The 14,573-nt window shown below is 38.3% G+C and overlaps 1 protein-coding gene across 1 annotated transcript in view; it reads left to right on the forward strand.

Annotated features, from left to right (window-relative positions):
* The window catches only part of LOC108966646 (GATA zinc finger domain-containing protein 7), a 149,269-nt gene extending 137,606 nt beyond the window's left edge, over positions 1–11,663 (forward strand). Inside the window, exons 5-6 of the mRNA XM_018929659.1 lie at positions 7,089–7,557; positions 7,684–11,663. Coding sequence (XP_018785204.1) covers positions 7,089–7,557; positions 7,684–10,517 — 3,303 coding nt within the window. The 3' untranslated portion in view covers positions 10,518–11,663. The remainder of the gene's footprint in view (positions 1–7,088; positions 7,558–7,683) is intronic.
* The last annotated feature ends 2,910 nt before the right edge of the window (positions 11,664–14,573 follow it).

Raw genomic sequence — 14,573 nt, forward strand, 5'->3', positions numbered from 1 at the left:
GCATTTAACTAATTGCAATGAATAGATAATATTCAAGTGACAATTTTCGAGTGATAATTCTCAAGTGACAATATTCAACTGACAAACGGTAGCTGACAATGGCTAAATGACAATTGCTAGCTGAGTGACAGTTGAATAATTAACTAACTCAACTCGTTTGCAGCTTTGTGAATTTTCGTTTGCGGCAGCAGCGGTTAGGCGTGTCACCAGTCMAAAAGAATTAAATTTTTATAATTTAAATGGCAAGTAAATGAACAAATTTATGAATAAGCGCGGCTTAAAGCGAATCGATTTGATTGGATTTAGGCGGTTATATACACATATATTCGAAGCGACAGACGCGCAGACAGTAGTGACAATCATCTTAATATGCTTTGAGCTGTGCTCATTCTGTCTGACATTGATGTTGACAATTTGAAAAGAAGAAATATGGAAAAGTTGCCACGAAGTCTAGGCAAATACATGTGTAGAGTTTCAAAAACATTGTGTAGTGTTTCAAAAACACATGCAACACTTTGCTTGCCATCACACCCTGACCCGCTGACAAGTGACTACGACCGGTGGCTGTGAGTATGTGTGGCTGTGTGTATGTGTATGTACCGTTTGTTGAACGCTGCGCGCACGCGTACAATTAGTGCTCATGTAAAGTGTCAAATATTGTCAATACAACAATGCAAATAACTGGAGTACAAAAGCAGAAAAGCGCAAAAGCTACACAACGCGCGATGTGCAAACAGTGCGCGCAATTGTTGCTGTGTTTATTTGTTTGTTTACTTAGTTAACAATGTGTGTAGGCGTGCATGTGCCTGAATGGAAAAGTGCGCGACGCGCCCAAAACACTCGAAAATTCATTCATCGCCACGGCATAAGTCACATACAATACTAGCGGCTGTATACTCATATATGCATGTGCATGTATGTGTACAAAAGCGTCATATGTATATATATTTTTGTGTTACTCAACTTTATTAACTCTTTATTGCATTTATTTGCATAGCTTAATTTTATTATGATTACTCGCTGGAGTCATTAGCTGAGTGCCTTTGTAGCAGGGCGGCTCCGTTGGTGGCTTTTCTTTTCAACTTCGTTTGTGTTGTCGCTTTATGGCTTTAATCTATTTGAAAGGAAATGCTTGTAATGCGCAGCTTTGTACAAAAGCCGACGGAAATTCAGTTGTTTATTGTGCGGTTATTGTTTCTGGCTTTTGTGGCGTGGAAAATCCGCTTTGCTTGCAAAGCACTCATACGTCATGTACGACTCACTTTTTAGACTCACTGAATGTAAATAAATTTATATAAATTGCATTCTTTTGAAAAGATTTTTATTTGACTATTTCAACAGCTAATTTTCATAATTATGAAATGAAGTGCACCTGAGCACCCATCGCTCGAGTTTTATTAAGAAATAGCCGCGCTATCAGCAACAMCGAGTTGCTTCGAGATAAGATAAATGTGAAAGCTGTGCAAAAAGCTAAAAATCTTATAAGAAAAGTCAATAAAAAAAAAGTCTCATAATAGAAATGTTTGCCTACATTGAGGCGTGTTCGGAAATAAATTAATAAAGACAAGCACCTACTGTTGCCTAAATCTAGGCGTGATTATAAATAATCTTAGTAAAGATAAGCATACCGTTCTATATTTTTGGACTTAAAATGCTAAAACTCTTGTAAGAAAAGTTAATTCAGTTTTTATTGGAGAAAATATGGCAATAAAACAAATTTTTGCCTCCATCGCGGCGAATTTAGCAATATCTTAGTAAAGACAAGCACCTGCTGTTGCCTACATTTAGGCGCCTGTGTAGGTATCTTAGTAAGGACAAGCACGTCGTTCGTTATTGCTACTAAAAATAAATTGTATTTTTCAACTCGAAAATAAAACAGAAAGAGTGTTTGTATATTTTTCAACTCGAGAAAAAAACAAAATATATGTTGTATCAACTACTGCTGTTAATGAAATTAAACAGAACTGCATCTGTAGATAGGAAATAAGATGAGTATTAGGAAGATCTGCGTTTGTTGGCGCTTGGCAGTCGCCAAAATTCTTGTGACTGCTGCAAATTGCACGAAATCTAGGGAGTACTCCTCCTTGGGCAAAGCCCGCCTTTTTCTAGTTGTGCGGATTCTAAGTGCTTTTGGCTTGAGCTCAGTTGTGGAAATTGCTTCGCCTTTTCGAGACCAAGTCTGAAACTCCTGGATCACACACTATCAGTCATAGAGTATAAGCAGTTTTGAAGCGAACTCAGTGCTCCTTCACAGAAGCTCACCTTTGCGGGACCAAGTCTCAGATAGATTTTACGCTATTAGTTCTTTAGTAGAACTAAATTTGGTCTGATCGTATATAAAATCGAACCTAATCTGCATTGTGCTCAAATTTAAAAGAATTAAAAAATATAAATTTAATCTATATTCAGTTAGTGAAAGCTTGCAAAAGCTAATCTAGTAACAGTCCAACAACCGTCACCAAAAATCACCTGAATTTATATATATTTATAAATTATGTTGTATATCGCTTCTAAAAGCCTTAGGTAGCTTTTAGACGTTGACATTTTTTTTAATATTCCAGAGCTCCCCATCCACAAAGCTAGAGAAAAAGCTCTAGCAATTATTGGAAAACAGTGTCGTCACCTGCTAAATCTAGGTCACTGTCAAAGAGTTTGTTATTTCAAATACGCTGAATGATACTTAGCAAAGCAAGTTGTATATTTAATAAATTCTCGTTACACTTAAGATCCACTACAACCTTGCGGCGCTATTGACTCTGACATATATTTTCACAACGTTAATGAAAAATTGCAACAAGCTACAAATCGTTGGCTGCAAAAACAAAATTCTTTCGTCCCACCAACACACACTCTGGCGCATACAAAGGCATACACACTCTAGTGGAGTGCTCTATTGCAAATGATTGCTCAAGACTGTAGCCGGTACTTGTGCGTGTTTGTTTACATGTAACTCTCGCGACACTTAAATGCGGTAACACACCTAGGAGTGCATAGAAAAACAGCGACTACAACAACAAAGCAAACATAAATATGTAAATCAAAACATGCATGCACACAATTAAGAGATTTATGCACTCGTTTATATCCTTGCAAGTGTGTGTGTGTGCCATTCGTCAGTAATATTTCTGTAAAATAATCACTGTCAATTTCATTACGATTCAATCACACACTTCACGCAATCAAAACAAACAACAAAATCGTTATTAAATATATCTGAGCTTTACGTGGAAAATAAGGCATTTAAAAGCGTAAACAATTATGTAAGTGAGTGGCTCCATCATAATCAGCGCTTAGAAGAGTGATGGCTAAATTTAGCTGAAATTGAAATTGAACTTTGGTCTGTGATGAATAAAACGCGAGATTGAACTTTTTAACGCCAATTTCATTTTTCTATATTTTTTGTTGTTAGTTGTTTGCTTTGTCTAAGCCCGAATTTTTGTACTTCTCATGCCTGCTGCTGGCAATAAGACAAGCATGAAGCAATTCACTCTCTAAAGGCTTACAATGATCTATGATGCCATCATTAGCTATTGTTGTTGTTTTAATAAAATTAAAAATTCCTTAATTAAGATAGGTTAGGTTAGGCTGATTGCCCCTTGGATCACTATAGACGCTGTCTCTTATACACATCTAGATGTGTATAAGAGACAGTAAGATAGGTTAGGTTAGGCTGATTGCCCCTTGGATCACTATAGACGCTTGCCCGTTGTGRTGCCCAGAACTCCCAAGTAKGGRTCAAAGARACCATCGCAYARCGACAAAACGCGTAAGACCTGCCAATGTCTACTTAAGACGCCTATTATTGCCTTAGGACGCCTATTATTGTTTGTACCTGTTGTTCGCTTTAAGTTCTACCCCAGTCCAGAAGGCTTTAGCAACCCCAAAAGTGCTAATTGCTGACCATCGCTTTCTGAGCTCTCCAGAAACCCATAGATCCACTCGCTCGTATGCACGCAGACAGGGGAACACCTGCTCGTTCTCAACCTAATGTAGTTTAGTTAGGAGAGATTCTCTCGGAAGCTCATCTGCTTTACAATTTCCGACGATTTTCCACGACAGTCGGGTCTAAGTAAKCGGAACGAAACCCGGATTTGTATCTATAAGGGACTGTCTACTCGGTACAACTTCCCGAAAATAWTTCAAGCACTAGTTTGGAGCTCACTGTCAGTGATTTCAAGGCTTGTAAAGCAGCTGTGGTATCAGAGTCGATGTATACCTCCCTAATAGAAGCCGCATTTAGGAGAATTACATCTACTGCAGGCTTGATGTCTGCCACTTCTGCTTGAAAGACACTACAGTGGTCTTGCAGTCTGAAACAAGATATTCAACCTCCCCTGGAGCTTCAATTCATCAGTATAAAAAATTACTGTGCATCTTTTCCAGCGACTTAGCCCCACCCACAAACCAAGAGTAGGTTCCGGGGCTTGTTGATCCAAGTTATCTGGGATACAGTCGAAGTGAGAGCAGATTTCGCAATATCCCTCTCTGGGACCCTTAATATGTCCAGTTTCCCTGAGTCGGTTATGTCCACGGGTAATGTAACTAGCTGGAAAACTCACTTTTTTCTGTTGTTTTATTTGGAATCTATTTCTGGAAATATTTTGTTAAACTGTCTAAATTATTTCTGCTGAAGCTCAAGTGCTGCTCATAACTTMATTTGGTTCTAATCATGTTAATATTTTTATTTTCCTTCCTATTTTTATTTTTGAAATATTTTATGTAAAAATGCGCACGCGTGCCGATCTTAACGTCACATACATTTTGCTAAGGGTACGCGCACGCGCAAACGCTTCAGCGCACATTACGCGCTCTGTCACTCGATTTGAAGTGAATTTGAAATTAGAAATTGTTTGTKAAGTGGAACACTTGAGCTGTCACAACACGCGCCATTCGAAATATTCAAACAAATACGCGTTGCGAGGGTTGACCACAAAATTGCATCGACTGGTAATTTACATATTTACAAATATATGCATAAAGGTGCACATACCAAAATGATATAATATACTAAGCGCGCTAAATGTGCTAACTTACATAATTTATATATCCCAGGGTCACTTCCTTTTTTCCTGCTTACAACTTCTTTGCATTTCAGTAATGTTATAGTAAATTTCCTGTTTTACCACAATTTATGTGCACTTGTTCTTGTTTACATAACAATTAAAGAGCACTGACAGCGCAGACAAAGTTCTTAGCATTTAACCCGCCACCAACACTGCTGTTCATTTGAGAATATCACAAGCATGGCTGCGCATGCGCAACATATTCTTTGCCCATATCACAAGAATCTTGCTTAGTGCAGCTCAGTTGCACTTGAGACACATACAAACTTGCCCTAAATTCACACAAAAATATCAAGAACTATATTATAAGGGTGCATAAAAACAACAAGACAAGACCACATTGACTACGCTCAATTGTACTGTAAACATTTGTAAGTTATTTATAGGCAACTAAAGACTAAAACGACTTTTATGGCAAGGAAGTTGCATGGAATAGACAATGGCGTTGTCAAACTACTGAAGGGAGGACTGAGTACACATACGAGTACATAACATAACTCGAGAAAACAACATTATTTTATCTTCCTAATTTCTGTCCCAGTTCTCCAAGTGTTGCGAGCGGAAGTGTGGCGAAATTTATGAACTGCAAAGCGAGTGTTTGTTGTCTATTTTGTTTCGCGCTTTGTTATGAGTATTAAATKGGGTTAAATACTTTTGATTAATATCTATGCTGATAATTTTTAAGGGTGAATTGGAATGGTTAATGTACATATATATGGTATTTCTGGTAAGATAGGTCAATACAGAGCAAGATTGATACGAGATCTCGACATGATACATCTTAAACGAAACGAATTGAGGAAACTTTAAAGTAGTTGTAAATAAAGGTTTATTCTAATCTCGTTCGTGACGTCACGCACTAATACACTTCGTGTCAAATAATCCCTGAAATTGTAACGGCATTAAGCTGTCGTCATCTTCCAAAATATCGAAATTGTTAATAACTGTTATGAGCTTAGTTATTATTAAATATTAGGTTGTCAAAAAAGTCTTGCGGTATTTTCGCTGGTAGGCGCTGAGAGCGAGTATTTCTAGTTTTATTCGTCGCATCGGGTCATGCTATACCTTTTTGGAAAGCTCATTTCGCGCGCTAACACGCGTTTGATTGTCGTTTCTTTTAGGTCGTTCGTGATTTATAGCGTCGTAAACATGGAGCAAAGTAAAGAGAAAATACGGCATATTTTACAGTACTACTACGATTAAGGCAAAAATGCATCTCAAGCCGCCAATAAAATTTGTGCAGTTTATGGACCCGATACAGTTTCCATTTCCACCGCACAACGATGGTTTCAACGTTTCCGTTCTGGTGTAGAGGTGGTCGAAGATGCGCCACGCTCCGGAAGGCCTGTCGTCGAAAATTGCGATAAAATAGCTGAATTGGTGCAAAGAGACTGGCATAGTAGCAGCCGTAGTATCGGTCAAAAGCTGGGCATGAGTCATCAAAAAAAATTTTATGAACAATTGAAAATTGAAAAAATTCAATAAAAAAATACCGCAATACTTTTTTGACAACCTATTATAAACGGCACTGTTTTGAGTAGGATGTTTAGAGAGCATATAGAATCCTCTGAAGCAAACCGCCAGTGAACGCTCCTTTGTGGATAAAAGTTCTTTAAATCTTAGACTAACAAGTTTTTGAACACATTGACCGTATTTTGTATATATGAGTATGTATTAGAGAAGGTTGATTTTTTTTTTTTCTATAAACTCGCTTAAGTGGTAAATGTTCTACAGCTGATGCTGAAAACGGTTCCGAGCGGACAATTCTTAGAGCGAACTTTTCAAAACCTGCATAATCGGTTATATGGTCAATAGAATACCAAAATGCAACCACGTATTAAATTTCAATCGGAAATCTTGAAAACTGACAAAAAAATTGTTTGCTCTTTAAAAAAAAATCGAATTAAAAACCGACGGTTTTTCCTTTTCTTGACTCCCTGTAGATCAATTTGCTATAGTATGTACATTTAGTTGTCAAACACGTCTACACAAATTTCATTAAATTCTGCCTCTCTTTACTTGCAGAAAGAACTGCGCGACACCTGCTACTTCAACGAAACCATCGTACACGGTTATTTCGTGTTTCGTTCCGTAGTCGATCTGCAGCGACGTGTCGGCTTCACGCACCGAGGTAAGGCGGTCGGGCCGAAGAAGAATGTCAACGACGCCTGCTATCTGTTCACGAAGATACAAGCCGATCAGTTTTTCCATCAGCACACCGATTATTTTGCACCGAAATCGAAGAGCACCAAAATCATCAGCGGCATTTCCAACGCACCGCAAACCACAACCGCCACACACACAACATCAGGCACCTTAGCGCGTTCAGCGTCGCAGCGAGCAGCGCTCTCGGCCGCCGCCACAACAGCGACTGTCACGGCGACAGCAACGCAACGCAATCACAACAGCAACAACAGGCTATTGCGCACCAACAACAAGAATAAGCGTGTGAATGGCATGCGCAAGAGCAATAGCAGCAACAACAATAGGAACAGTAACAATAACCAAAATGAAGAGTACACTAATGGCCATAGTAGCAATTTAAGCAGCAGCAGCAACCATAATAATAACAATAGCAATCAAAGCCTGTCTCTTATACACATCTAGATGTGTATAAGAGACAGCAATAGGAACAGTAACAATAACCAAAATGAAGAGTACACTAATGGCCATAGTAGCAATTTAAGCAGCAGCAGCAACCATAATAATAACAATAGCAATCAAAGCAGTAATATTAACCACAGCAACAGCAGTAATTTAGTTAGCAATAGTCAGCAGCAAGTAGATTTAAGTCAGCAAAGGCAACACAACAACAACAGTAATGGTCGCACGCGCGAACACGTGCGTCAGCAACAACAACATCAACAGCAGCAGCATCAAGTGCGGCATCATCACAACGATCCGAATTTGGTAGCGCGTCGCCAGCACCACGAGCACAARCAGAAACGGCGACAGCATCAGCGCCTGCGCAGCGGCAAAATAACTAGTCCAGCAACAACAACAGTGGCGCACGAACGCGCCACAGCGACAACAACGACGAGAGCCMCTTATARCACGACAGCRACAGGCGTTGTCGCGCACAGCAAGCAACAGCATGAAAAAGACGCGCGGCACGAACCGCAAGCGGCGACCGTGGCCAATGTCGCGGCTAAAGCTGCAACGGCAACGTCAATAATCATGAAGTCAACCACAACAATTGCCAATAAWCGCAAAGGACGACGAAGAAAGGGGCGTAAGCARMGAAAGCAACAACAAACACAGCGCGCGCAGCAACAAATGTTGCCACTGGTAGCGCGTGAGCCYGCGAAGGCCGCGCACTCACCAACYCCGACCACTTGGCTGTGGAGCGATTCGCCRACGCCACCGCTCTACTCACTTTCAACGCAAATGCTAGCCGATGTGCCGAGCAGCCTATCGCCCGCAACAACATTTGGCGATTACAGCGGTGAATGGATGACCTCAGTGCCAATAAACGTCGACGCGACGTCCATCGACACCGCAGCGCCTTCCTCTCAAACACCAACTCTRTCGACGCTGGTGGCATCGGACACACCTACACCAATATACTTGGTCTCAACGACCGATCTGAGCGATGGCGCGTCGCCGCTCATGTCAACAAACGATTACAACAACAACACAGATTTCACGAGCGTTGTGCCAGCGGATGAGGAGTCGTCGCTGAACGCTACCTTTATTACTGAAATCGATGAAAGCAGAATGTGGCCGGAGCCTACAATAGCCCTAGACGAGCAATTAAACAGTATTACTTCCGAACAACAACAACAACAATTTACAACACAAAATGTGGCAACACCAGTGTCAACAGCGGAGTCTATCGCGCCCACATCAACCACTTGGTCAGAGAGCAGTGAGCAGTATTGGTCATCAAGCACAACAACTAATGAAACTGATGACCTTGAAACAGTGTTCCCCTCTCCCACAGCAATTGTCGACACTGAAAGCGTGGCAGCCACAGCAATTTTTTCTGAGGATGGCAATGTGACAGAGGAGACGCAAACCGCAGCTGAGGCCACCGATTCATATGCAACAAGCAATTCTACCTCCAGTGAAATTGAAGCGGAAAGTAGCAGCAGCACCTACAACGACGTTGGCAACACCGAAGCACTGACGGAAGTCGGCGACACACAAAGTACAACAACTGCACAGCAAAAAGTCTACAGCTTACCGGCTGAGCGCGGCCATATCGGCCACATGTGGCGAAAGCAGTCCGGCATCGCGGCGAGCATAGCCACACTGCTGCGCCAACAATTGCTGGCGACTAGTGCCAGCAGCGGCAATGTGTACGCTTGGCGTCCGCAGCGTGGTGAAGAATACTCAGATGAAATAATCGTGGCAACAGGACGACCAGTGGACGCAGAGCTCGAAACGACAACCGATGTTGCTTCGGGCGACCGTGCAACATGGTGGCAACATCATATGAATCACAGCGGCACTAACTTTTGGGACAAAGGCATTGCTGATGAGGTGCCGAGCGGCGGCGACGATGCCGATTTGGACTGGCTGAAGCAGCTCACCAAGCAACGAACTGCCAGCAAGCGCAGGCATAACAACCGCAAGCCCAACAACAACAGCAGCAGAGATGTTGAGGCCGTGTCCCAGCAACCTTTGCAAGCGCTGTCGACGAGTGATTCCAGTCTTGGTTTTGGCAAGAAATATGTGCCGGAAGGCAAATCACAACGACAAAGCAGCAAAGCGCACAGCGGAAACAACAAATCGCCAGCAGCAACGACGTACACGACACAGCACGAGTACAGCAGCACAATGGCAACATCGCGCACCAGCAGTGCAACAACGCACAGCGCGGGTGTTATTACGCCCGCAACAACAACCGCAAGAATGAAGGATAATACATTGGCAACAACAACGCCAACACAACATTTATACCCGCTACAGCAGTTGCTGGGCAATAAAACTGTTTTGCCTCTACACAATCCACGACCTTTGGCGCACTTCGATGGTAACAGCAATCACTTGGCACACACACACACACCCACAGCAAGCACGTTCAGCACAACCACTTCCGCCRCTGCGCCCACTTCCACGACTGTAGCCGGCGACGCGACCACCGCCATCGCAGCGTTAACCACCAAAAAGTCGATACGCATCTCAACGCAGAAGCTGCTGGCCACGCCCTTTCATCAGCTKACCTATGTGCGCAACAACGCCGGCGACATTGATATCGACAACATGGACAACATCAGCGTCTATCCGGACCTGCTGGAGGAGTCTGGCGAGCTGGCGGAACAGCGCTCGACGGAGCGCGCCGAAACCGACGCAACACGCAATAGTCGGCTGACAATCGTTAGTGGTTATCTGCCAACTTCGGCCACAGCGACGCTACCCGAATCGATACGACTTGCTAAGGTCAAGATAAATAAGGAGAGAAAGCGTATGATGAGCCTGCGAAAAAGGCATAGTAGGCGACACGCGTAGTCGTGGTTTGAGAAAAATTTAAGCATTTAGCAAATTGTTATGTCTAGAGTTATTGAACTTAACCACACACTTACGAAGTGACGCTTTGAAAACCAAATGCCTAGCAGCTTAAAAGCTTTACAAAGTTGACAGTGAGCTCATGTCAAGTCATATGGTCTAAAAAATTTGCAAATATTTCCAAAGCGCTTACTTTGCATTAGCAGTTAGTGAAAGCTTATAAACGACAGCTTGTGCTTGTACAGCTTTCTTTCGGTTAAAAATAATCAGGCTTGTTTGTGCGCAGATCAGCAATAAAGCAAAAAAGCACAAAGCATGCAAGCTTTTTAATGATGATTTTCAAAATTTTTCACCAAAGTATTGGTTGTTCTAAAAAGTTCACAGTGAGCTCATGTCAAGTCATATGGTCTAAAAAATTTGCTAATATTKCCAAAGCGCTTATTTTAACAGAAGGAAGTAGGTAGTGAAAGCTTAAAACATTGCATGAAAGCTCATWAACGAAAGATTGTGCTTTTAAAACAATTTATGCTTAAAAATAGTTGCGGTTTAAGATTTCTACTGAAATATAAACTGATTAAAAATTATTGAGAATCTACAGTATATGTTGCATAACGATTATATCTTATAGATATTAGAAATCCACAGTTTTTCAGCGATAACAGATGAATCAATTGGATATTTCACAGCGAAAACCCACACATTTTAATTCACGAAACACCGAACATGACGCAGAGCCAAACTCATACAAACACGAATTGCACGAACGCTGCGTACTCGCATACGAAAATACACGTTTTTGAGCGCCACAAACCATTACTGTGTTGCAGAATATGGCGAAAGACCGTTAATAACTGTAAACACTGAATAGTTTAATAGACAATGTTTAACACATATTTTGTTGCAGTTTATTAAAAACAAATGAGACAATAAACAGCTGGCATAYGTAGCTTATGGTTAAAAAATATATGTAACGAAGCAGACCACGCCAATACAGATGCGAGGGAAGTAAGAAATAGGCTCGAAAAAATACATGTCGTCACCTAAAATGCAAAGCAATGTATCATCTAAAAACATATAAAATCGTTTTCAGCTATGATAACCAAAATATCACCATTTTATAACCCACATATGAGTGTATGATAACCAAAATATAACCATTTTATAACCAAAACTCAATATTTGGGTTTATATTTGTTTTTTATTATAACCTTTTTCCTTCGCCTGTTATTTTGCATTTTACGTGACGATATGTTTTCAAAAATTCTACTTTTGAAAATAAACAAAAGAATAAAAATAAATAAATAGTTCGTAGAGCAAAGAATTTTTGACAGAAATTATTATTAAAGCGTTAAATGTGCTTTTTGATATATGCAGAAAGCTAACTATACGAATATAAGTGCATAAATTTAGTAACAAAAGAATTAGTATCTAATAAATGTTTAAAATTTGCACGATTAAGCCTTGGCGAAGCGAAAAAATATTATCTTAAAATAAATAAAAATAAACTACAGCAAACAAACAGTAATTTCAACTGAAAAACGAACGTTTTATCAACTAAATCGCACACAGTAACACTTCCAAAATACCAAGAAAAAATATATATACGAAAACATAGTGAAACAATTTGAAAAAATAARATTTAAAAATCATATTAAATTGTTTGCAAATTTAACTAAACCGATAATGCAAATATACCTTTGCGAAAACGAAAAATGCTTGGGTTGAAAATATAAAAGCATCAATTTACTAAGACRATTATTTATTTGAGAACAGTGGTCAAATATACAAGAATTGAAGCTACAAAAAATTCAATAACAAAAAAAATATCAAAAAAATAACAAAAAATTATAGTACGAAGCAGATTTTCCTATAATTACAGCAATAATTAACCACAGCAAAGAAATATTAAACATTTTGCATTAAACCAAAAAGAAAAATAAGGAATTTARACTTTTGCAAGCATACTAGGCGAAAAAGTATATACAATTAAAAACAATTTAATATAGCAAACACTTAAGGGAACTATTTATTAAAGGCGAATTATAGCAACTACTTAATTAGATGAATAAATTTATTTAAAAAAAAAAATTAATATTAACGGTATAGGATTGCAGAAAAAATTTCCAAAATATGAAAGTCTGCAAAAAAGGCTACAAAATATTTTCTATTTAAAAAGCCACTGAAGAAGTAGGAAACTGTTTTTGTATTAAACAATTTGAAAATTTTAAAAGAAAAATTTTTGAAAATTTAAGTATTCACTGAAATAGAAAACTGAACTAAATAATTTTGAAAATTTGCAGGGTTTTATATTCTTTATATATACATATTTATTATATTATAATTTAGTGTTTTTGTTATTTGTATACAAGATAAATCGCGCTCACACAATCGAAAGTGTGATGAAAAGAGAAAAACAGTGCGCTGATTGGTCGGACTRACGCACTGCACCCGACTCAAGCATACCAGCAAAAGTAATGCACAAAGCAAAATTATGCTGAAAAGAGCAAAACTGTACGCTGATTGGTCACGCTAGTTTACTCATAATAGCAATAGTAAGCAGAGAAGAGCAATGTGGAGCGCTGATTGGTGAATTTATAAGTTAAGGCGCACTTTGCTAGTTTTGTGTGGCATAATCGATTATTATAGTAAACTCAGCCTGCAAATAAACTAATATTTTCTACATTATTTCCAAAACATTATTAATTTTTAATAGACCGTTAAACAAATATTTAATACGAACTTCGCTAATAGAAKTATCAACAAARCACTATAACAAYACATTTAAATAAAGAAAAAAATATTACAAAGTTAAAAAAAAAAAAATGTTACCAAAACAAATTTGTTGCTCGAATATTTATTAACACTTACATATATAACAGCAGAGGAAGAGTATATTATTTATAACCGAATGGAAAACAAAAAACTAACCGAAATCCTAAAGTAACAAAAAAGAGCTGTTTCATGACTTCAAAACCACAGAACCTGAGGAATATATATATCTATATATATATATATATATATATATATATAATAATGAAGACTTAACCAAACGAGAAATGGAATGTTGAGAAAAACTACTTTATAGTTAATAAAAATAATTTCCATTTCCACTAAAAATGTAAACTTAAAATTAAGCCTAAACATAAAAAAGTAAAAAAGAAGCGTATGAATTTGTATAAACGAGCGTACGGTATAATGAAATTAATTAGTACATAATTAAATATGGTTACGTATATGTAATAATACGTGTACTTGAAGCTGCTCTGGCGAAAATGTAGGAACTGCTAATACATGAAAAATATATGGAGAAACTACCAAGCCACAAGAAGAGTGTATAAAGTACACTGAAGCACAGTTTTAAAGCCAAGCCGTTGAATAAGATCGAATAAAACAAATAGGCAGCAACTAAAACAGAATACATTGTAAAAATAGAGCTTAGATTTATTTTTAGTTTAATTTTAATTTTCACAAATTTTCTTTCAATATTTTTTTTTTCTGTAGACATATTTTGTTAACTCTACTGTTAATGTAATGCATAAACAAATAGTGTATTAACGCTTTTTTTGTATTGTAATAAATATATATTTTTCACTTAACCCAAAATAGGTATTTAAACTAGTTGAGAATCTAAACAATAAGCAAAGGAAAATATGCAGAAAATACGAAAAAAAATATTCATTCACACACTTCAGTTAACTACTAATTGCATAAGGCTTAGACATTTATAGGAATAAATATGTATGTAGAGTATTAAAAGGAGTGGAAAACGATAGAAGTGTAATGCAGCAGGTACTATAAGTAAAAAAAGAAATGATTAATGGCAACAAATATGCTGGTTTTAAATATTGTAGCATAAAAGTGAAGTAAAAGCTAACGACTAAACAATAAAAAACAAAACAAAATGAAAACAAAACGAAAATGTTTAAACGCCAATATTTGTAAATTAATTTTGCTGCCTCAAAATATATAAATATGTATGTATGCTGTCTCTTATACACATCTAGATGTGTATAAGAGACAAGAGCAAAACAGTGCGCTGATTGGTCGGACTAACGCACT

The sequence above is a fragment of the Bactrocera latifrons genome, unplaced genomic scaffold (genome assembly GCF_001853355.1).
Source record: "Bactrocera latifrons isolate USDA-ARS-PBARC rearing strain unplaced genomic scaffold, ASM185335v1 scaffold_168, whole genome shotgun sequence".
In the NCBI taxonomy this organism is placed as follows: Eukaryota; Metazoa; Arthropoda; class Insecta; order Diptera; family Tephritidae; genus Bactrocera; species Bactrocera latifrons.